This window comes from Solea senegalensis, linkage group LG8, assembly GCF_019176455.1.
Source record: "Solea senegalensis isolate Sse05_10M linkage group LG8, IFAPA_SoseM_1, whole genome shotgun sequence".
NCBI lineage: Eukaryota > Metazoa > Chordata > Actinopteri > Pleuronectiformes > Soleidae > Solea > Solea senegalensis.
The window spans coordinates 1,828,106-1,853,076 of NC_058028.1; the positions used below are offsets into that span (position 1 = coordinate 1,828,106).

The window sequence follows — 24,971 nt, forward strand, 5'->3', positions numbered from 1 at the left end:
CCGTCCTCTTTGGAGTCATCAGATTTCTTTGAGTCAATAAGTGCAGGTATGTAAACCATCACTCTGTCACTATGAATACAGTAGTAAACTGCATATACTGCATATTTTCTTTCACAACTGAACAAAGGTAAATTGCACCAAACAAAATACTTTTATGCTGCTGTAGTAAAAAAAAAGCAACATGTCACAGGAAGTTAGAATGAAGGGATCTGTTCTTCTGTGTTAACAGCTATTAAAACTTACTTCTCTATGTTGTGAATAAATAGAGAAATCCTGCACTTTTCACAGATATCGCGATGTGTCACTATTATGTTTGTCTTGTAATATATTGATGAGAGCAGAATTGCTGTATTGTGATATTGTTGGTATTGTGGACCATGTATGGTGTATCATATTGTGAGGGTACCCTGTGATTCCTAGTTTGAGTGAGCTCATGGAGAACATAGCAGGAGAAACTCAGAAACAGATCATCCACAGCGAGTGACTGGGCTGGGAGTGTTGTGTAAGCCAGTCTCTGACTCTTGGCCTGGATTCTCTGGAGATTCTCCTGCTGTTGTGGATGCATCTGAATGTGATGTGGATGATCATCCCCAAAGAAATGTCTGGACCTCATTTGTTAGACATTATCTGGACTTACTGTCTGAAAATGGCTGTTTTCAGTCTAAATAAATTAATCCTACTGAATTTCTAATGAAGATATAATGAGGACAAATTCTGGAGTCATGCTTCTTGTGATCTGCTCTGTGTTACAGATGCAAGTAAAGAGGTCAGCCTGCTGCTGTCACAGTTTGCGGAAGGGTTAAGGTGAGTGATTCAATTTCAGTTTCTTTTGTTATTTATTTGTTTGAACTCTTCTCTTAATTATCCTTTATATATTATTATTATCCTTTTATATTCAAGTGCATAGTCGGATTCTTTGCGGTCAGTAAATGTCTCAGCACTTCCTGCTGAGCAGAGGAGGTAATTCTACAGAGACAGTGTGGGAAATACACGTGTCTGTGCTCTTTACATAAAAAGCATTGTTTTTATTCACGGTTTCACTGAAAACAATTCACTAAATCAAACTTACACCTGCACAAATGAACACTAAAGGAAGGGTCACTGCTGTCTCTTGCTGTTAGGTGTCATGTTGTAAAAAGCTCACTCCATTACACCATTCATTTACATCAATTTTAGCTGCTGGTCCATGGCTGTCTGCATCAGTCAGTCATTACTTTGATAAATGCAAATCAAGGCTTTCTTTTTAAAACTATTATGTTTATTAAGTTTTTTCCATATATACACAAGACATACACAGCAAAGAAAAAAGCAATAAACGTAAATAAAACAACTATCAACAGTCATGGCTGCAGGTATCCATATTCTATACAATTTATACAATATACAGTTCATCACATGTCTTTTGTTGGGGCCTGGAGAACAGAGGAGGACCCAAATGCAAGAGGCTGTAGATGGTCGACAGTTTATTTAACAATAAGTTTGTCCGCTGCTGCAGGCGGCTGGTGGCAGGAGGCAGGTCCACAGGAAAAACAAAACACAAAGGGCAGCGAGGTGCAGAGCTGGAGTACAAACATAGAAAAAGGTGAGGTTAGGGTTAATGCTCAACTTGATCACGAAAAAATTCACACGAGTAGTTCCACAGGAGCATTTCACTTGCTCTACCGATTCGACGGAATCATCTGGCGTAGGAGTGAAGTCAGAGCTGGTTTTATGGGGAGGTGAATCAGGTGAGGATTGATGCCAGGTGTGCCTCGCTGCCCTTGTGAGAAGTGGTTGGCTCCTCCTCCTCCACCACCCTCCAACATTGCAGGTAAACACAGGAAACAGGAAAAAAAGGAGAAGACAAGTACACCAAGCATAATTAAAGCACACACCAGACCGTAACATCTTTCGTTATATCATACATCTTTGTAATTGAAACATCTTCCTTCAGTTGAAGTTGGTAAGTCACTTTCTCTCTTAATTGTAGGAGATTCAGTCTTGTACCAGTTCCTTGTTATTGTCTTCTAACAGTATCTTGACTATATGTCTATCATTCCCAGTTACACTTTCAGTTATATTTCCAAGGTACATAGTTTTGCTTTCATTTGGTAATTAATGTCCCAGTATGTCTTTAATTATGGCACCAACATCATCCCAAAAGGAGCGCAACCAAACAAATAATGTGTGCATGGTGAGCTTCTCTGCTCCCACATACCCGCCAACATGGTTCCAAATGAAGGCTTTCAAGCACTTGAGTAAAAAAAACAACTGAACCTACTGGAGAAGCTGTCTAACAGCCAGTGAACATGTTTTTAAGATAAGGTACATCACTAGAAAAATATGAATTATGCCTTATTCATAAACATGTGAGACATGTGACTGCCACTGACTCCACTCCATTTAGCCTTTTTCTCACTGTCAGTGTCTGTGGTTTTGTTTCAGCGTGAGCGCTGCAGCAGACAAGGCACAGATGAAGCAGATGGAGGGCATTTTGACCGAAGCTCGAAACTTGGAGTCTTTTCTGAAGGAGAAGAAAAAGTGTCTGAGGCAAGCGTTAGATGTGATTTCTGATAAACTGAAGGATTAATCACAGCAGACTGTTTACAGTGTTCACTGTACATGTGACCTCTGACCTCGTGAGATGACTTTATTATAAAATAAATGAATATGAGTTCACTGTTGTGAGTGTATAGTGGGAGTAAATCTCAGATGGAATGGGATTACTAATATTATTATTACTAACATTTGTCATATTTCAATTATAAATAATCTATAATAATCAAAACTGGAAAAGGCCTTTAATGAATTTACTAAAAAAGAAACAGACCTAGTAGCAAAGGAGAAAATAATGATGACTGATAGATGAACAATAGTATACTATATACATAACACAAAGTAAACTAACACAAATAAATCAATGCTGGTCCAAACTGAAGATCTGGATCAAACTATAACTAATATATAATAATAATAATAATAAATATTAGAAGCATGGGTTATGTTGCATTTCCATTCTGTTTTTCGCTTCAGTCTCTGAAAGACTGTATGCAGTAGAGTCATGTTCAGTGTGTGGCCAGCAGAGGGCGCACTTGGTGTTGGAAAAACACAAGACATAAATCATTTGACTTGCGCAATATAAAGAGCAAGTACTAATTCAAATAGACAATGTTGATTGAATTCTTTTGTTTTTAAATTTACTAACACTCAAATTTTCTTGATAAATGCTTCGAGTTTACGAAAAATTAAAAAGAACGAAACAATAAAAACTGACAAAACTGTTTTTTTATGATCCACACTCCCCTCACAGAAATGACGTTGAATAAGAAATACATTGACATGAGACATCAATATCCATCCTCTTTTTACACTTCACCTCATCATAGGAAAGAAAAACAGTTGCACTTCTAGCATGCTGTCAACACACGTGAGAATAAGTGCAATTCAACCTGCTGCTGTGCACTAGCAGGTGCTAGCAACACAGTGTCGAGTTAGTTGTGCATTTCAGTTGTACTGGACCATGGGGTGGTCAGTCCATGACGGCAGGTTGGAGAGTTTCTCCTCTGTGGCTGCTTGGATGGGCCAACCCCAGGCCTGGAAGAATCCAACAAGGTTCATCCCCACAGTCTTGGAGAAAGTCTCAGCATACAGGTTCATCTTTAGTATTTTGCGGGTGGGAAAGTTGCTCATCTTGTGATACGCAGCAAACACCTTCTTAAAGGCGTCCCAGCCAAACCTCTCCTGGAGCTGCATACAAAGAGAAGAATGTGTAAACTCATAGCAGTGTTTGGCCTGTGGTGTCAAATGTTAAACTAAGGCTTAGTGTGAGTGATTTTCTCTTACCTGCAGATACGTCTCCAGAGCCACCCACATCTGCCAGCTGTTGAGGTTTCTGCCCCCCGTAACAAACTCCTTTGCTCGTTTGTTCCTCTTTTCCAAAGCCAGAACTGGGTGAGCCTGCACGAAGGAAGATGATTGTGTTTAACAGCTAGTTATAATCTCTTTTGTGATATATAACAATGACGAACAATAATCAACCATACTTCACCTTTGCCCTCTTGATCCCCAGCACCTCTTCATGCACATACACTGACCACAGGTTACACGTGCACTCTGTGGTGTGTGATGGAAACTCCCAGCAGCTCCTTTGCTGGTTGTGGCCCAGTTCATGGATGGGCCCCCACAGACCGCGCTTCATGGCAACGTCAATGCTGACCAGCTCAGCTGCTTCGGGCTTGTGCATCATGATAGGATAACCTGCATGCATCAGTCCTGAGCACAGGAACATCAACAGATTTATGCAAATGCTCATTTATCAAAACTAAACTGAAACCTAAATGTAAACCATTGGATGTAGTCATGTTATTTCATGATCCATGTGCAAATCTTTGAAATTATACTGATATTATATATTAATGCTGTCAGTTCAATGCATTATTAACAGTGTTAACGTAAACCTCATTTTAACGGCGTCATTTTTTGAACGTTCTTTTTGGCCGAGCAAACTTTGTTGATTTTTCCACATGCTGTTGCAACAACTAGTAACGTTAGAAAAACTACAACACCACACCGGATCTAACTAGACCGGAATCACAACATGTGACAAGGATTCCCACCAATCAGGTAAAGTGTGTATCGAAACATCATGAACTGAAGCTTTGAAGCCGTAAACACTCACCATGGGAAATCTGCACATCTGTCACCATGCGCTCTTTGCGCTTGAACTTGTGTGGTTTGGCTGCGAGGTCAGCAACGGCCCTCATGATGGTGTTCCAGTGCTCAGCCAACTCATCAGGGCGCTCCAGTTTCCGAACATGACCCGACGGCACTGTGAGGATGATGTTGTCAAACTCCAGCTCTGCCCACGGCGAGGGAGCAGTGCGCAGCAAGGCCCATTCAGCTGCTGTTGTCACGCCTGAAGTCAACAGAGTCAAAAATGAGCTAGGATTTATGTAATAATAATAATAATAATGATAATACTAGGAAGAAGAATTCTTATAATAAAAATGTAACATGCTTAATCAAATTTTAAAAAAATCATGCACATTATACAAATTCAGGCGTAACCATTTGTTGTTAGTCAGGTCCACGCTCACTAGTTTACAAACCTGATTTATAATACGGTGCAGGTAAAGCCATCTGCACTATGACCTCTGCACCATTCACTTGTGTTTTCTTTGGGGTCACCAGGTAGATGAGCCCCCCCCACAGGTTCTTCACCATCATCATCTCTTTGGTGATGTCAAATTGCACATGAACACTCGGGGCCCTCTTCAACTCTGCATGGTTCAGTCTGTCTGTCTGACAGCCGATCTGGATCTGTGAGGACAGGACATAAGTGGTGTGAAGGTTTGGCTGCACATGTTTGTTTGTTGTTAGGATATATTGAGTTCTTGGTTCTTTAGTGGTTGGGTTAAATCTAACATCTTTTTTACCTACTTACAAAAACCGATTTCCAAGTTAGGCAACTGACTATAAAATACAATAAATACAATAATTAATTCCTTTAATTTTCTTTTGAGTTTGAGTGTTTTCATGGACAGGCTGTAGTACTAAACAAGTACTTAACATTAAAACATTAGAAATTATTTGTTTCTATTTAAACTGGCACCTTTATATTATTTTTCACTTGTTTGTTATGATTTCCAACAGTTTCCGGCGGTTTACGGTCAAGTCCACCAGGTGGCTTCTGGGATACACCTGTTGTGTACGTTAGCTCCGTATACGAGTGGAAATATAACCGGTGGACCTGCTATTATCGGTGTCTGACAGTCATTTTATTTCACATGGTAAGCCTGTATACCTTATGTCTCGTTAATCTGTTACGAGTTTAATATTTGTATTTTTTAAGCACTTTGTGATGTGTTTGTGCTGCCTCGTCACTAGCTAGTTAGCAGCTAATTAGCTTGTCACGGAGAAGTGTGGGTGTCGTTAAAACAAACATAGCACCGCTCTATTGTTCAAATCATGTCTGTGAAGTGTTGAATGTCACTGATGCACTGTTTTCTAATGTATTTTTCTTCACATGTGTTAAGTAATATTTAAGAGGGTCTAGTGTGTGAGCCTGTTACTCTTTTTGTTTTTCCTTTTTCCGGTCTGACTGCTAAAGCATTAGCACGTCATGTACGTTAGCTCCGTATATGAGAGTGGAAATATTAAAGGTAGACTTTCCATGTTGGTGTCTAACTAACAGTCATTTTATTTCACATTAGGTCGGCTGGCGTGAGTGTGGAGAGGAAGAAGATTGTGGTCAAGCTACGGGCGCGATGCGGGACTTCAGGTCTGGGTGAACGTCGGTTGCTCAGCCAGTAAGATTGTTAGTGGTAAGAAGGATTATTTTTTTAGAGCTGTGCACAAATAAATTAGTGGGCCCGCAGTTGCAGAAAATTATAAATTACATTTCTGGCCAGGATATTTTTTTTAATTTTCATTATTTTGGTTGGGGAAGTTTTGAACAAATTGTCATCTGTTTTTGTTTTTTAAATTTTGTCAAATAATAATTTTGATATCAAAAGACAATACAGCTGTATGAGTTTCTATGGGTGATGTCAATCATTTTCCATAGCTAAAGAGATATCAGTTATGTAGTTCACTCAATTCAAGTCTTAAACCAGGACACTGCATATTTTTATTTTATTTTATTTAAAGTGGTGATGACGGCAACTATTCCCCAAGCTAGAAGTCCCAAAGTTTTCACTACAATAGAGTTGATTGAGAGAAATTGAGAGAAATCTCACAAAAGTGGAAGAAGAGACGGCAATTAAGTATATCGCGTACAAAAACAACTCAATTTCAGGGGAAAGAGCAGGGGTTTAGGGTTAGGCAGGGAGAAGAAGTGAGGTTAGGGTTAGGGCCAAGATGACCTGGTAAGGCCATATAACAAGTAAAAAAAATTCACGGTAAAGGCTATATTTCATAGGCGTCGACGGCTATGTTATTCAGCTAAGTCCTTGGTTACTACGGCCCTCAGTACGTGACTTCCGGCAGACACTTTGAAGGTAATGTTTCTCACCACAAGATTACAAAGTATTAAGGTTCTTTCAACATGTGAAGTTCATAGTATCACAACATTTCTCAGGGAGTCAGGGGAAACCTTGAAAACTGCTGCTGAGTGGAACATTGGGCCCATTTGATAAATCATGTATATTAAATTCCATCCATCTTCTACCGCTGTCACACCCTGGACAGATGGCCAGTCTATCACAGGGACAGAACCATCCACTCTCACACTTCTATTATATTCCATGTTAAGGTATAAAGTTTATCAGCTGCTACTATCACTGGGGGTCGGGTCTTCTTTCTGGCTTGCCACTTGCGATCCAGGTTGTGAGTGTAACAATTATATATTTAAAGTTTTTATTTATTTATTTTTATTTTGGAAATGGGATTTGTATATTAATAGTATCACAAACAGTCACTCGAATGTCTTACTTAATTTTGTGGACTGTACCTACCGTCCATCCACTGTTGACCATCTCTGCTGGAATTGCAATGTAGGTCTTCATACCAGGAGAGAGGTAGAGACCTGTGCTGATCCACTCCTTCCATCCTAACACACACACACACACACACACACTTAGTTGTCATCTCCAGGACACATTTAATTTTTTGTCTTTAAAGAGACAAAAAAAGAGAAATTTCCTTATATATTGTAGGACTTTTCCCAGGCAAGACATTTTCGACCCCTTTTCTTAAGTCAGATCAGTTGTTCTTCGCTCATGTAGATTATTACCTCTGGCCTCCTGTGTTCTCTGTAATCATCATGTACCATTTACATAGTGTAGTGGTTAAACCTAATCCGTTTGGTTTCTCCTGTAACCGTCTTTGATCTCTTAGTGAGAGGACAATGTGTCAGAAATCTGATGTTTTCATATTTTCAGTTTATTTTACAAAAAAATGAATAAATGTTTTAGTGGCAGATCCCATAAAGCTGTGGATGTGACTGATTCTAGAGCCGACACTGAGACTCTGCCCCTAAAAGTGGAACTTTGCAAGTCTGGTGTGGAGAAGATATTTTACGACACAATCTCCACTCACATTACCCCCTCCCTTCCCCTCTCCTGGCCATGTGCATTTCTTTCCAATTAACATTTAGAATGAGATGCAAGTGTAGGTCTAAAGTAGGAGAAAACACTGCAGTCTTCCACCTGAGTGTGCTAACCTGTGTGATTATTTGTGTTGTTAAAGCGGACAATCATTTTCATCCCAGAGGAAAAGGGTCTGACCTGCTGTGTTCGCGCTTATCTTGATCCTTTGGTTATAAATGACGGGCGTCAGAGGTTTCACCTTGACAAGGTAGGGCAACAGGGCCTCAGGATTTGGGCAGACGTCATAAAACTTACTCCCCACAAAAAGGAGCATGTGGTCTTTGGGACTCTTTGCAGGGCAGTCTTCACCAACCTTGGAAAAAGAGAAATGAATAATTCATTGTGTTCATAAGCACAACATTAAAGCGTGTTGTTCAATAAGCTAAACATAATTCATATGATATATACAATTTAATTCTATGTATGACTTGGATGTTGAACAAGTGTACGGAGCGTTCCTGTTGTGTTTCTGGTCTAGCTAGATGTGGTGTGGTGTTGTAGTTTTTCTAACGTTACTAGTTGTTGCAACAGCATGTGAAAAAAACGTTATTAATTTACACCGTTAAAATAGGTTTGCTGTAACGCCATTAATAACACGTTTAACTGACAGCACTCATTCTATGGCAAAGCTCTCAGTATAATGTATATACTGCTCTATTGGAATAATGTACCTGTGGCATTCCACACGTCCTTAAGATTTCAGTCAGAGCAGACACAACTTGTGCATAGGAGTACCAATCATGAGCCTTCATGTCCAAGTAGGAGGAACAGTTCCTGCCCAACCTATGAAGGTGTTTCTCCTCTCGCGTAGAAAGTGCTTCTCCATTTATTACGTGGTCAGCAAGGCGACGTAAAAGGACACGGAAATGGTAGGTGTCTTTTAAGGCCTGGCTTGAAACGGGAGCTTTGTATAAACCCCCTCCAACCGTTGCTCCCATCACACACAAGCCCATTTTCTTCAGGATATTGTTCCCTGGAAGACAGTAGAGTAGTTTGATATTAAAAGACATGGCATTGAAATAAAGAAATGAAATAAAAGTAAAATATAATCTTAGTCAGGCGCTGAAAAACTAGTGTATATGCATTTATTGCCAAGATTAGACTATTAGACAATAGAGTTTTTGCAGGACTCTGCAGAAAGATTGTGTGTGTGTGTGTGCATGAGATAGTGAGTGAACGCAATGTTGGAGAGGGCAGCTCTGTGTTTGGGAGACCTGGGCTACACTCCTACAATGTTTTTGGAACTGAATTGGAATTACAATAATCATTTTTTAATGCTAAAGATAGCTGATGTAGATTCATTCATTCATTCATTGTCTTTCTCATTCACACGAGGGTCTCACACGAGGTCGCTGACCCGGGACCGATGTATCGTCACGAGCTATATTATCGTGAACCAAGTGGTGCGTTGTCATACCTGCGAATCCTGTCATTGGGTTTTGCCCACAGTGTGTCTGTGCCCAGTACCAGGCGTGTCCACCGATCACCAGGCCTCCTCCCTCCGACACAAAGTCCAGGATTTGCTTTGCACGATCAGCGCAGTACACCGTACGCACAAACACACTCAGGTCTTTCCTGAAGTTTGTCTTCTCACACTTTATCCCACACTTGCTGAGATGATTGAAAGCCTTTTTAGTCGATACACCAACAACCCCATGTCGACCGTTATCCAACCAGTCAAGTGCATTATTCCAAAACTTGGCCATTTTCTGTAATGAAAGGGATTATTTAAAAGCACATGAGACACGAGGTATTTATCAAATGAAATTAGATTTATTATAAATTAGTGCTGTCAAATGATTAAAATATTTAATCGTATTAATGTCCTAGCTAACTCGCAATTAATGGCACATTGTTATCTATTCTAAATGTCCCTTGATTTCTTTTTGTCCCATTATTTCTTCTCATTTTAATGCTCTTATCAACATAGAAAAGTGGATCTGCTTGCTTTGTGCAAATGGTTTTTTTTATTGAGACAATATCTATGTCACCTGTATATTGTGACTTCTTCCTCTTATTGTGAGAGCTGCACAATAATAAGAATAATAGAACGTTAGCTCACTACTCTCTGGCCCAAACAAGTGTGTGCAGTGTGTCTGTTGTTGTGTTTGTGGTCTAGCTAGATCCGGTGTGGTGTTGTAGTTTTTCTCACATTACTAGTTGTTGCAACAGCATGTGAAAAAAAAATTTGACTCGTTAATGCCGTTAGTAACGCAATTAACTAAAAGCACTAGTTTAAATATGTTAAGCTGTTCTGTTCAATGACTTATGATGTCAGGCATCGTGTTTCTCTTTGTTCCACGTGTAAAGTTATATTTTTGAACTCAGGTGGAATCAAAAAATATGGTCAGAAATTGGTCATGTGATCTGTCATTTAGCTCAGCTTTGAACACTTAGCTGAACCTAATGTCTTCCTTAGGTCATGACCTATGACCCCAACTGAGTTATGCTGCTGACAGACAGACAGACCGAGAGAAGGACAGACAGACAGACATAAATGTAATGTAAACTCTACCTCTGATCCGATAAATCCTTCATGTGAGATGACAATGACTCTTCCCAGTCCATAATAAGCTCCTGCCAGGAACGCCTGTCCTTCATCTGTGGTTCCGATGGGAAAGGCGAGTGAGCCGTGGACCAGAATCTCAGAAAACAGAGCTCCGCCCCGAACATCAAACTCTGAAACGCCTTTGAGTAAGAACTGTAAGTCGTCCTCAAAATCCTGACCAACTCTGTGTTTGATGGAAGAAGAGAACGGAAAGACAGACGGACCGTTTTTTTTAACCGTGAACAAACACAATGAGAGGTCAGTTGTGCGTCAGTGGAACAGAGTCTTACAAAGAAACGCACATTGTTAATATGAATATGAATTTATCGTCTGTATTCATGTACATACACATGGGGTGACCTGTCTTAACATTAGCTGAGCCAGGAATCAAACCCACAACCTTTCAGTTAAATGACGACTCGCTCTACCACTGAACCACCGTGTTATCAAATTATTATCAAGTTGAATTGACCAACTTTAAGAAGATTTAGTCAGAAAAACATCAGTGCTTGGACTCTTTCTATTATAAAGAAAATGAAAGAAATGTAATATTTCCTCACGTTAGAGACATCCAGGACGATGGGATGTGAGGATAGACAGGCACGACCTCTTTCTCACCGTGACGATCAGAGAAGTAGATCCCTGCCACCCCCGAAACTTTGTTCCCTTCAAACTCAAGCAGCGTGTTCTTCTTCGGGTGACTCTTAGTCCAGCTCCTCGCCTGTCCTGCTATCAGCACACCACCTCCAGCTTTCAGAAACGCCACCAGGTCCTTGTGGTCTGCACCCACAGTGTAGGCGTCTGTCACATAAACACCAACCTCTGGACATTCACTAAAAGCCCCCACCTCTTTGACTTGGAAGCGGGATTTGTTGAGGTTCTTAACAAATGCCATTGCCTTTTTCTGGATCCCCACAGACCGGTTGTTGGACTGATCTCCGCTCAGCCAGGTCAGAGCATTCTCTACAAGAGCTGGAAAGGCTCTCAGGTAGCCCTCATGACCCAGAACTACAATCCTTCCCTTGCCGTGCAGAGACGCAGCCATCAGCACCTGGCCTCGGCTGTTCATCGCCAAAGGAAAGGCATGGTCTCCAATCAGAAGCAGGTCACTGGGAACACCAAAGTCACGGAAGTCTAACTCTTTCAAACCCTTCATCAGCTGCATGTAGGCTCCTGTAAAGCGATTTTGGACAGGCTGGAGTGACATGGTGATGAAGACTGATGCTCTGATCTGAAAACAGGAGAGAAACAACATTAAAAGCACTGATGATATTTAAATGACACTTTCATGACAATCTTTAGTTCTTTAGAAAAACATGGATGATCAGCTACAGCTTTTACGGAGGCAAGAGTTTGATTATTTTTTTTTTTACCTGACTGGACTTTCTGCTCGAATTATTAGAACTCTGCCGTTTTCCAACAAGACGACAAGCTGACTACAGATGAGAGGAAATGAGAGCAACAGGGAGGAGGGTGAGTTTTTAAGGTAAATAAACAGAGAGGAGGTGGTACTGTACGTCTTGAGCTTATAGGTCAGTGGACACCAGTTTGTCAACCTGTCTGAGAAGATTTTCAAGAGTGTACATACAGCTGGTCAGACTTGTTTGAGTACTTTTATGTTACCTATATGTACACTTATGAAGGTGCTTGTCTGTCAACATTGTCCGTGTGTTATAATCACTGACAGCAGAAGAAGATAAGCTCCTTTCATGTCGATGCTATGTTGGCTATGCAGTTCTACACAAACTTGTTGTTGCCGTAAAACCAGGTTCTGCAGCAGAACCACAAACAGCTTCTACAGGTTAAAGTGTTGTGTAAAGTTTAGTGAGACCGACTCTTAACACTTCAAGGAATACTTCACTGATGTGCATGTGGCTTTGTATTGCTAGAATAGCAGTAGTATTTTTATAAAGAAAATGGTGCTTCCCTCCCTCAGTTTTCCTCTGAGTTGTAAAAAAATCAGTTTTTCCCTTTCAAATTTTGCCCTACGCCGAGTCACATGACTCGCGAATCGCGTCATGTGACTCAGCGTAGGGTAAACGTCAGTTCAAGGTAAAGGTAAACTGAACGACAGTGACTGAATGTAGTTTTCAAACTGATATGGCTGCAGGGAAAACACCTGCATTTCGGTGAAAACCGGTCGCTGATGGCGAGTATTTTGTTTTGTATTTTTCTGTTTATTATTTATGTAATTTCTCACGGGGATTTGTGTGTTTACACAACTAGCACCGTCTGCTTCGATGCTTGAGACAGCGAGACTCTCGGGTCGTCGGACCCAGCGTGTCCCCAAAGACAAAAAGAGATTAAACTAACATGAAAGGGCCCTCGCCCCACACACTCAGACATGACTGAGAAATGTGTTTGGAATCATGAGAGCAACAACATCGGAACAACTATCTTTAGAATCAGTGAATTAAAACTATTTATTCAGTACTTCCTCCATGACCGGAGCGCAGGCTCCGTCTGAACTGAAATACAGCAGCAGTGCTGTTGCTAAATACATCACACTCCTCTGTAAAATATTGAGATTTTATACTTTAAATCTAATGATTAAATCCTCTCACGATCTACAAGTGTCTTCAAGTTTCATTCATAATATATAATGTAATGTAATATAATTGTGAGAGAAAATGTTAATCTTCAGCCAACTTTAAGTTCACTTAAGTTTAATTTGTCATTCATATTCTTCTAACCAGACCTGGTGTTCAGTATAAACAGTCAGAACTTATGGTAAGACACAAACTTGGTTCCCTCAGATGTCAGGCGTTGTCTCAGTTCCCCCTCATCTACAATCAAGTCTTTCAACTTAACTCGTCACTGACTCCAGAGGTTCCATCATTGGTCGTCTCATCTGATAATCAAAAACATCTGTATAATCTCTATAATATAATTTGTAATTTATTTATTAAACCTGTAGCTAATTCCATTGATCTAAAAGTATGTATTTTAAACCTCATGAACTTACAGCCAGATATATGTCTCTACTTCTCTTGCAAATGTAAATCAAATTTGAAATTGAGAACATTTATATTGTGCAAATGAATTATTATTTATTATTATATTCCTGTTTTTCCTGGAGGGCGGAGCTTGAATGATTCACCAAAGCCTGTTCTTCAATCCAATTCTCTCTCTTACACACACACACAGTCATGCCTGTGTGTTGTTGTCTTGTCTTTATTTTGTGTGCTGGTGTTTCTCCCACTTTACCTGCCGTCTCTGCTCACTCCCCCTCCCTTCCCTGTTCTCTTGATGAGCCTCATCCTGTTCACCTGTGTCTGATCTGCCACACCTGATTTCTGTTCTCCACTCACCTTCCTCCCTTCTTAAGCCTGCCCTTCCCAGTGTGTCTGTGGCCGTTTCTCAATACTCAAGTAAGCAAGTATGTACTTGCTTACTTGGGAAGTATATACTTGCCAAGTACGGGAGTACACAAGTATGCAAGTATGTATGTATTGTTCTGCTGTTTGAATGGTGGCTGGCGCCAAGTGCTGCAGCCTCATTAGCGCCACCTGCGGTGTTGATAAATGAACATATGAAATACTTTTAATAAATGCATATATATGTTGTTATTATTATCACATTTTAAATATTTAACTTCATTTATTAATTTATTTCTATTAAAATATACATTACAAATAATATAATGTGGAAAATAGATATATTAAAGCATTGTAGAGTAGTATATATATGACGTATACAAATATATACTACTCTAAATATCTAATATTTACATATTATATTTAAATACAGACACAATGGCCGCGCAACTTTAATATAAATCTAAAATTCTAAGTTAAAATAAAAAAATATATATAAATAAAACATTAATAATATACAAACTTTCAAACTGTCAGGTCAAAACGTTTCCATTAAAAACAAAATAACACGTCAACAACAAATCTATGGATCACACCGAGCATGTAATGACAGCGACGTCTGAGCCAGTGGATCATTTCATCAGAACAGGCCGAGGTAACGCTGCTCTGTGCCGGGCACAGTGAGTGCCAAGCGTCCGCAGAGGCGGAGCTTATCACCTCCGACAAACATCGCTGCCAAACTATAAATACGTCATATCTTAATACACAAACCACATGTTTGAATTCTAAATGACTCATTTCTCACCTCAAATTATGTTAAAACAGAAAAATATTTATTTCAGATAATTTTCAGATTATATTTCTACTATCTGCTGCTATGCTCCGCCGAAATGTATTCTGGGATACATGGCCATCCCAAGTACGCTTAAGTCACCTCCGATGCATACTTGGTAAAAATGGGCAGAGCGAGAACACTTCCGGGTTTGAGAACCGTCCTCGCTATTCGCTTACTTGAGAATTGGAACAGAACTGGGACTGAGGCTGATGACGTTTTCACAAGTACGGGAGTACGCAAGTACGCACAAGTATGCACAAGTATGGATATTGAGAAACGGCCTGTGTCTCCCGGCCTTGATTCCTGAATCATGTGTTTTTGGATTTATCTGCTCGTGTCCTGACTTGTTTTTGTTTGACCATCCTTGGGTCCTCTGTACCGCCTGACACACACACACACACACACACACACACAGGTCACTAATCTGCACATCCACATTTACGACTGATGCTGCAGGTGACACACCACCTACAGTATTTTGAGTTTATTTTGTATTCCTGCTTTATTTTCTGATAGAAAATAAATAAGCTTTTCTTTATTTGTACCGAAACCTGCATTTCTTCTTTCTTCTTTTTAATTGTGCTTGTGTTAAAGAGCAAGAGAGTGGACGTTGACAATGTTTTCTCATGTCTGGACCAAGGAAAGTGCAAACTCTTTCTATAAATGCTCTCTGTACAGTCTCAGGGATTAAAGCCTTGATTGTTGAGGCAAAGCTTCATGAAGTCTGTGACTGACATGTGAATGAATAACATCAGTTTTTATTTTTGGAAAAAACATATGAAGAGTTACCCTCATGTGGGGGATAAAGTGGTGTGAATCAAATGTGTGAAACAATATTACAAAGACACAGTTATCATAAACACGCCCACAAAACTGACATCATTACAAAACTCCACAAGAAACGTCTGTGTGAGTGCTATCAGGCTATCGGGCGAGTACTGGCTCTTCCTGGAGGACAATAAATGTCTATGTGACAATGTAAATGTAGTCAAATTCAAGATAATGAGTGAGCCCATAGGAAAACACAGCATGACATGTGTTCAGAGCCTTGAGATAATGTACGATACAAATACAATTGAATTGAAACATTCTTTCTCTCGAGGTCTCAGGAAACAAATCCATGTAAATATACAGTAGAGTGCCAATGTCTTGAGTAGAGAGTAATAATAATTATAATAATACAATAATTTTATTTGAACTTTATATTTAAAAGTGCTACAAAAACAGTCAAAAGGAGTTCAAAACAAGCGAGAGTACGAGTGAGTGAGTGAGTGAGCAGCATAACTGAAAGAATATGGAACTTTCTGGGGATGAAGTTTATAAACCAAAGAAGAAATGATTTGACTTTGGTGGTGATTTGGATCTGGATTTGAGATTTTTAATCAAACAAATTCATCAGCAACGTTGTATCTGAATTCTTTTTCCATCTGAGCCTCTGTTTTAGCGAATGGTCCGATGTTTCCCTGTCATGCACCTGTCAGACATGCTGGTCCCCTGATATGAGTATGCAGTGTTCTGTGTATTGAAAGCCCAGTTTGCTTTAATATTGTTGCTTTGATGAAGGGAACGCCAGAAGTGTGCAAAGCTATCGTCAAAGCAAAAGGTGGCTACGCTGAAGAATCTAAAATATAACTATAACACCTTTTCTTTACTGTCCCCTTATATATGTAGTCAAATAACCCATCCCACTTTACTTTACTCAGCATGCAGCATTTCAGTCATACTGGACCATGGGGTGGTCACTCCAAGGCGGCAGGTTGGAGAGTTTCTCCTCTGTGGCTGTCTCGATCGGCCAACCCCAGGACTTAAAGAAAGGGGCCAGGTTCCTCCCCACAGTCTTGGAGAAAGTCTCAGCGTACAGGTTCATCTTTGGTTTGTTGCCTTTGGGAAAGTCGCTCATCTCGTGGTACGCGGTAAACACCTTCTTAAAGGCGTCCCAGCCAAACTTCTCCTGGAGCTGCATGCAAAGAGAATGTAAGAAAATGCACCTGCAGCCACACATCAGCATGTTTTACATTCATACAGAAAGTGCACGTGTTTTTTCTCTTCTGCTGGAGCTTTGTCAGTTTTCTTGCTTTGCTCTGTGTGAGTGAGGGAGGGAGGGAGGGAGGGAGGAGCATAACTCAGAGATGGTCCATGTTCCCTGTGAGATCGTCTAATCTGTGCCAAAGGCCTGAGTGCTTGATCAGGGTTTCAGACTCTTATCCTTGTTATTGTTATTATTGGCCTTCAAAGGTGTAAAATGTTCGTGTGTGAGCAGAATGAAATAACCTGCATTACCTGCATATATGTTTCCAGGGCCAAAAACACGCTCCACTTGCTCAGGTCCTTGCCTCCCTTCACATACTCTTGAATTCGTTTCTCTCGACCTTCCAGTCGCATCGCCGCGTGAGCCTGTATGAAAGAAGATGATTGAAAACATTTATTTAAAGCCCAGAACAACAAAGATGAACAAAAGATATTTGTGATGACACTAAAGCATGAGTGATAATCTGCCATAAAAGTCAATATCAAGCAGTTTTACTCCACCTTTTCCCTCTTGATCCCAAACACCTCCTCATGCACATACACTGACCACAGGTTACACGTGCACTCTGTGGTGTGTGATGGAAACTCCCAGCAGCTCCTTTGCTGGTTGTGGCCCAGTTCATGGATGGGCCCCCACAGACCGCGCTTCATGGCAAAGTCAATGCTGACCAGCTCAGCTGCTGTAGGCTTGTGCATCATGATAGGATAACCTGCATGCATCCATCCTGAGCACAGAGAAAAAACATCCAAAATGTAAGCAGTGTGTGTGCAGTCACAGCAAATCAAAACACTTTCATTCATCACGGTTTATTCACACATCCCCACTGATTCTCAGTCAAGCACGAGATGTAGACGACGGTAAATGAAACCAGCGTCAGTCAGCTCAGCTCACAGAATCACATGTGCAAGTTCATTTTTTATCTCATTTGCCTTTAATATAAACGAGTGCTGATTCCTCCAGGAACTCCAATAATTAGAATACAAAACAAAAATGTCAAGCCGTGCCGGGACTGTGTGGACAGAGTGATTCACTGATCCCCCGAGTGACGACTCGACTGTACTGTGAGACGAACATGATTCAGTTCAGTTTGTTCACCCACGAACGGAACAACACTCACGGGGGTAGTGATGCTAACCCTAACCCCAACCCCAAACACAACAGGTCAGATGGTGCTTTTCCCATATACAGTTCCAGCACGGCTTGCCTTGGCTCAGCAAGGCTCCACTCGACATGGTTTGGTATGGTTTTCCATTGCTATGTAAAGTGTTACCCACTCACCATGGGAAATCTGCACATCCGTCACAATGCGTTCTTTGTGCTTGAATTTGTGTGGTTTGGCTGCGAGGTCAGCGATGGCCTTCATGATGGTGTTCCAGTGCGCCGCCAACTCATCGGGGCGCTCCAGGTCCCGGACCACATCGGACGGCACCGTGAGGATGATGTTGTCAAACTCCAGCTCTGCCCAGGGCGAGGGAGCAGTGCGCAGCAAGTCCCATTCAGCTGCTGTTGTCACGCCTGAAGTCAACAGAAGGGGGCGGTGTTCAAAACAAACACGTCTATGATGCCTAAGGTTGTGCAGTCTGTACTGATGTGCACTGAAAATATTTGATATTTCATCATCAATGGGCCTGTGAAGTCTCCACAAGAAGAAGCCTCTTAGATTAAAGGTGCATCTGTAGCTACACCTTCACAGAGTCCGACTCACCATATTTGTAGTACGGCGCCGGTACAGCCATCTGCACGACGATCTCTGCACCATTCACTTGTGTCTTCTTTGGCGTCACCAGGTAGATGAGCCCCCCCCACAGGTTCCACACCTGCATCATGTCTTTGTCGAGGGGAAATCGCTCATGAACACATGGGGCCCTCTTCAACTTGTCATGCTTCAGTGTGTCTGTCTGACAGCCGATCTGGATCTAAGGAAGACAGGGGACATGAAGATTGGTCTGAAGAGGATCCATTTGATTAGAGTTGGTGGTACTTTAGTAGGTGGATTCAATCTAACTGACATACTTCTATTAACAGTATCAGATCTGAACAGATCTTGTTTGTAACTGACCTTCCATCCATTGTTGACCATCTCTTCTGGTATGGAAAGGTAGGTCTTCATACCAGGAGAGAGGTAGAGGCCTGTGCTGATCCACTCCACCCATCCTAACATAGACATATGATATAGTTCACTGTATTCAGTGAGTATATGGATCTAATGCTGTGACACGTGCTCAAGGAAAAGCTGTAACCTCTAAATCAAGATGAATGTCTATACATTCAAGCCATTGACACATATGTTGACACAGTGGTGATTAAGCCCATCCCACAGTGACATGAGTGACGTATGTTAGGCTGAGGCACTGCAGCAACATAGCACTTGCAAATGGAAGTGAATTCTTCTGTGGAGGGTGGAGGTGATGTGAGCTCAGCAGTGCCAGTGATGTAATTAGGAGTGCTGTCAAACCATTTAAATATTTAATCACGATTAATCGCATTAATGTCATAGTTAACTCGCGATTAATCACACATTTGTATCTATTCTAAATGTCTCTTGATTTCTTTGTGTCCCATTATTTCTTCTCATTTTAATGCTCTTATCAACATCGAAAAGTGGATCTGCTTTCTTTATGTCACCTGCATATTGTGACTTATTGCTCTTATTGTGATAATAATAATAACAATAATAAGAGAGGCTGTGTATCAGCCTGATAAAAAAAATTGACGCCGTTAATAACGTGTTTAACTGACAGCACTAGTTTCATTCTAAAATGAAAGAAGTGGGCGTCGTCTCCTTAAAATGCCACTGGAACCTGTGACAGATGTTTTAGGAAAGATAGGGCTCAGTCCATGTCACTGGAACTGACGAGGAGAGTTTCCATCATGGTGCCGTTCCACTGCTCTACAATCGCAATCGTTCAAAATATATAGATCGATAATTCCTTGTTGCCGATATTTTAGAATGAAGTTTTTGCACCAACTACACACTACACTATTTTAATTTGAAACTGTAAAGTGTATTATTGTTAGTTGTTAGTATGTACCTGTTTTAAAATACAATAATAGGATTATCTTATATTAATGTATAAAGAATTATATTTTCATTGCAATATGAATTTCATGGTACATCAAATGTTGAATGAAATAAAAACAGAGGCATGCAAACATGTAGAAACTGAAGTTGTATTTGTGTCTGACCTTCTGTGTGAACAGTGACCTTGATCTTGTGGTTGTAAACCACTGCCATCAGTGGGTTGTCCTTTATGAGGTAGGGGAGGAGGGCATCAGGATTTGGGCAAACCTTAAATAACTGTGATCCCACACTGAGAAGCACGTGGTCTTTGGGACTTTTCACAGGACACTTCTCATTCACCTGGAAAGAAAAGCAAGATAATGACTATATTAAAAGAGTGTTTGCTGGTTGGCAGTTGTAGTTGTTTTATTCATCATACACTGCTTTGGTGCGTCTCACTAAACGTAGCTGAAAACACATTTTATTGAAGTTACCTGTGGCATGCCTGACCTCATTACCACGTCAGTGAGAGTAGACAGAACCTGTGCATATTGGGAGCATTCGTGAGCATTCATGCTCAAGAAGGTAGCACAGTCCTTGCCCAGCTTTTGAAGATGTTTCTCCTGCTCCTGTGTGAGTTCATCCCCCTGTGCTACATGGCCAGCAAAGCAGTGGAGAAGGTGGCGAAAGTGGTAGTTGTCTTTGATGAACTGGCTTGGTTTAGGAGTCTTGTACAAACCTCCTCCAATCGTTTCTCCCAACAGACTCAATCCCATTTTGTTCAGGATCTTGTTCCCTGAAGGACATGAAATTTAAAAGGTGTTTCTGATGTATAAAGCACTTCAGTACGGTTCACCCCAACTCATAATGGTGATATTCTGTGTTGTATGATCATGAACTATCATACCTGGGAACTCTTTCAATGGGCTTTTCCCACCGTGTGTCTGTGCCCAGTACCAGGCGTGTCCACCGATGAGCAGGCCACCTCCCTCTGCCACAAAGTCCACGATGTCTTCCGCTTGATTGTCGCTGTATGCTGTACACACAAACACACTCAGGTCCTTCTTGAATTTTGTCTGCTCACACTTTAATCCTGACTTGTTTAAACCCTTGAGGGCAGGATGATGGGCTACGCCGATCGTCCCTTGTCGGCCTTCATCCAACCAGTGAAGGACATTATTCCAAAACGGACCGTGTTTCTGTAAGGAAAGAGATTATGTCAAAACATGAGTCAGCATCCTGATATAAAAGTGTAAATGATTTGACAAACAAAGGCAACGCCAATAAATAATGTAAACGCTACCTCTCCTCCGATAAATCCTTCATGTGATATCACAATGACCCTTCCCTGTCCGTAGTAAGCTCCTGCCAGGAACGTCTGTCCCTTTTCTGTGATTCCGATGGGAAAGGCGAGTGGACCGTGAACCAGAATGTCAGAAAACAAAGCTCCGCCCTGAAAGTCAAACTCTGAAACGCCGTTCAGTAAGAACTCTAAGTCATCCTCGAAATCCTTCCCAATCCTGAGAGACAGAGAGAACAAGATCGAGAGATGAAGTTAAATCATCAAACTGTTTTAGTGCTGATTTGGCTTCTGTGTGATATAAATACATTATTATTTTTCTTTAGATGACAGTGAGCAATGAAGTCCAGAATGTAGCAGTAAAGTTATATGATGTAATGAGCATGTTTTATTGGCTCAGATAAAAAATGTGTTACTTTGCAAACACTAACCTTTCTCAGTGTTCAATGACAGAGAAGTGTCATACTTACACCACAGACATCCAGGACGATGGGATGTGAGGATAGACAGGCAGGACCTCTTTCTCACCCTGATGATTAGAGAAGTAGATCCCTGCCACCCCCGAAACTTTGTTCCCTTCAAACTCAAGCAGCGTGTTCTTCTTCGGGTGACTCTTAGTCCAGCTCCACGCCTGTCCTGCTATCAGCACACCACCTCCAGCTTTCAGAAACGCCACCAGGTCCTTGTGGTCTGCACCCACTGTGTAGGCATCTGTCACATACACACCAACCTCTGGACATTCACTAAAAGCCCCCACCTCTTTGACTTGGAAGTGGGATTTGTTGAGGTTCTTAACAAGTGCCATTGCCTTTTTCTGGATCCCCACAGACTGGTTGTTGGACTGATCTCCTCTCAGCCAGGTCAGAGCATTCTCTACAATAGCTGGAAAGGCTCTCAGGTAGCCCTCATGACCCAGAACTACAATCCTTCCCTTGCCGTGCAGAGACGCAGCCATCAGCACCTGGCCTCGGCTGTTCATCGCCAAAGGAAAGGCATGGTCTCCAATCAGAAGCAGGTCACTGGGAACACCAAAGTCACGGAAGTCTAACTCTTTCAAACCCTTCATCAGCTGCATGTAGGCTCCTTCATGGTGATTGTGGACGAACTGGAGTGACATGGTGACGATGACTGGTGCTCTGAAAGTGGACAAAGAAGACGGAGGGTACAGGCACAAAGTGAACATGTTTTATTCTAGGTTGTTAAATGTATGTCCATCATATTTAAACATCAAACGTTACAAATTGTGCTACAAATAAAGAATTGATAAAGTTAGACTTTTTTACCTGAAAGTGAAACCGTCTTTTTCTTATATCATCAGACACTTTCCTCACCGCTGCTCCAGTATCTGACAGCACAGATGAGATGAAATAAATGACAATGCAAAACAAGGTGATCATGCACAAAAGGAGGAGTGGCTTCAGTGCCACGCCTGTCTGTGAACACTGAAACAAGGACATCAAACCGGTTTTTCCTGTTGTCACAATAAATGTCACGATGAGGGTATTGACACAAGATTTATGTGAAATTAAACTCACACGACATATTCATTAATAAAAAAAACAGCACACCATAACATCACTACTCTGTCCAAAACATGTGATGTTTATATATGAAAACAAAACGTTTGGGCCTCATTCAAACCTAACAGCTCTTGCATGTGGACAACTTTAACTAAAACATGCATCCTGGATGCTTGTCAGGTGACTACAGGTGATCATGTCAGACGTCGCCGCCCTGCATCTAAATACACAGCGTCTGTTTGACGAGAGCAAAGATGTTTTCATGTGTCAAAACTGGTCAAACTGCAGGTGATGTTTCTTTTATTGTCATATTATTATTATTATTATTATGACTCGACAAACGGACTGACTTACTGTTGCCTAGCAACAAAACCAATGAGCAGATCCTGCACTGGTTATGTTCACTACTTTGACTCATGTACATTTATCTGCATTATTGTGAGTATTGAGAGTGTAAATGTGACATCATCGTGTTCTGTCTCCAGTAACTTTTTAATGAACTGTACGATGATGATCATCACGAGTGTCCACTCACTCACTCACTCACTCACTCACTCACTCACTCACTCACCGTTTCTTTTTGCCGGGGTTTACATGAGTCACACGTGGAGAATAGACGAGACCCTGAAAGTGAAAAACAGAGACGTGTGAGTGTTCACACTCTCGTCTGTTTACATGTGATAGAACGCAGCACACACACACACACACACACACACACACACACACACACACACACAGTGACGGCCCGAGCCTTTAGGGGGCCCTAAGCTGAATTTTGTTTGGGGGCCTCCTCCCCCACTTCCACAAACACGTCCACTGCCTCACACACGCAACATCAAAGTCCACCATTGATTGTTATCTCTTCATGTGAGTAAGCAGGGTAGCATCTGGCTAGAAGGAAGTCTAACCTTTCACTGTCTACACAGCACCACTAACTCATGCAATCAACCTCCTCTCTGTCACTTAAGATTAGAGGAACCCAGTGGTGTTGTTGTGGGATGGGGGTGATGTGGTGTAATGAGGGGGTTCTGGTTCTGGTTCTGGTGGTGATGCAGCAGCTGAATTCTGGACCAGTTGAAGTTTATGGAGGGATTTGTGAGGGAGCCCAGAGAGGAGAGAGTTACAGTAAGTTGAAGATGTATGGGTGGTGAGGGAAGGGGCGGAGTCGATTCATATTCAATGATAGTGAGCTGTCGAGGATGACACTCAGACCCTTAACCTGAGGGGAGGGAGAAACGGTGGAGCTGTCGATGGTGAGGGAAAGACTTTGGTGCCAATAAAGACAACGAGGTTTTTACTTGCCAAATAAATAACAGTAACAAGTGTTTTCTTGTGGTCTAATAAATGTGTTCAGCAGCATACGTTATTTGGTGACAGTAGCTCAGTGGTAGAGTGAAGCATCCTTCAACTTGCAGGTTGTGGGTTCAATTCCCATCTCTGCCAGTCTACATCCTGACAGTTAACCCCACGTTCCTCCTGACATGTCGTTTGCTTTGTCTAAACGTTTTGCTTCTACTTTGGCTGGAGTTGAAAATCATTACATTGGTATTTGGAGAAAGTTACGAGAGTCATCACCGGGAGAGTCGACAAGAAAATGACAAGGTTTTCAGAAAACAACATTTTATTAATATTTCTAGAGATGCAAGATACTGGACTTTTCATTGATAAGTGAAATGCTGAGCAGGACTTATAACGAGATATAAGATATTCATTTTCTTCATTGAGCAAAATAAACATAAAGGTAGCAGCTTATTCAGCTTACTGATGTCGTCATTGTCTATTTACAATGGAATATTGGCTGATACTGATCTCTAAATATTTCTTATTAGTATTTTTATAATCGATTTTTTAAATATCTCCTCTGCTGATTCCATTAGATTATAAAAACACTACAGTAAACTGAATACATTAATTTAAAACACCTTAAATGTGTGTTGTTTTGTACTTTCGTTTTGTATATAAATATACAAATAAATACACACACCCACGGCACTTACGTTCATAAACATTATTAAAATGGACAGATCGAACTTCCACATGTAACTAAAATGGTACACAGATAAGCCTTTAGTCAAAACAGGTCAATTAAAACCTTAACATTAAAAACTTGATCAGTTTTCCATATTACCTCACTTCCTTTCCTTCCGGCTCTGGAACTGATTGAGTGGACCTCGAAACCGTTTAAATGAAACAGAAGTAACATAAAAAGCAACATTTGAGGACAAGCGGATGGTTTAAAAAACGTGTACTTTACCTTTACTTTAGACAGACTTCCGTTTCTATGGAGCTTCACACTGGAGCTAAACTGTGGGATGGATCCCGGAAAAGTCAGCCCGGAACTGTCGAGAGCAGCGG

General features: G+C 41.1%; 2 protein-coding genes across 5 annotated transcripts; both read right to left on the reverse strand.

Moving 5' to 3' along the window:
• Positions 1 to 3,246: 3,246 nt before the first annotated feature.
• Positions 3,247 to 12,158, reverse strand: LOC122772934 (TRPM8 channel-associated factor homolog). 2 transcript variants are annotated; one of them, XM_044031241.1, is made up of 12 exons: positions 11,988 to 12,158; positions 11,175 to 11,845; positions 10,582 to 10,798; positions 9,484 to 9,775; positions 8,738 to 9,039; positions 8,205 to 8,379; positions 7,434 to 7,528; positions 5,088 to 5,298; positions 4,658 to 4,894; positions 4,028 to 4,251; positions 3,823 to 3,936; positions 3,247 to 3,726 (listed from the first exon to the last, which is right to left on the reverse strand). In XM_044031241.1, exons 2-12 carry the CDS (start codon positions 11,819 to 11,821, stop codon positions 3,484 to 3,486), a joined length of 2,757 nt encoding a protein of 918 aa, XP_043887176.1. In that variant the 5' UTR covers positions 11,822 to 11,845; positions 11,988 to 12,158; the 3' UTR covers positions 3,247 to 3,483. The 2 variants fall into 2 exon arrangements, with proteins under 2 accessions (XP_043887176.1, XP_043887175.1); XM_044031240.1 differs by lacking the exon at positions 11,988 to 12,158 and having other exon boundaries at positions 11,175 to 11,964.
• Positions 12,159 to 16,130: 3,972 nt separating this feature from the next.
• LOC122772935 (TRPM8 channel-associated factor homolog) lies at positions 16,131 to 24,932 on the reverse strand. 3 transcript variants are annotated; one of them, XM_044031242.1, is made up of 14 exons: positions 24,871 to 24,932; positions 23,188 to 23,240; positions 22,380 to 22,441; positions 21,567 to 22,232; positions 21,100 to 21,316; positions 20,704 to 20,995; positions 20,291 to 20,592; positions 19,982 to 20,156; positions 18,855 to 18,949; positions 18,501 to 18,711; positions 18,074 to 18,310; positions 17,296 to 17,519; positions 17,047 to 17,160; positions 16,131 to 16,723 (listed from the first exon to the last, which is right to left on the reverse strand). In XM_044031242.1, the coding sequence occupies exons 4-14, from the start codon at positions 22,211 to 22,213 to the stop codon at positions 16,481 to 16,483; spliced, it is 2,757 nt and encodes a 918-aa protein (XP_043887177.1). In that variant the 5' UTR covers positions 22,214 to 22,232; positions 22,380 to 22,441; positions 23,188 to 23,240; positions 24,871 to 24,932; the 3' UTR covers positions 16,131 to 16,480. The 3 variants fall into 3 exon arrangements, with proteins under 3 accessions (XP_043887177.1, XP_043887178.1, XP_043887179.1); XM_044031243.1 differs by lacking the exon at positions 24,871 to 24,932 and adding an exon at positions 24,745 to 24,831; XM_044031244.1 differs by lacking the exon at positions 23,188 to 23,240.
• Positions 24,933 to 24,971: the final 39 nt, after the last annotated feature.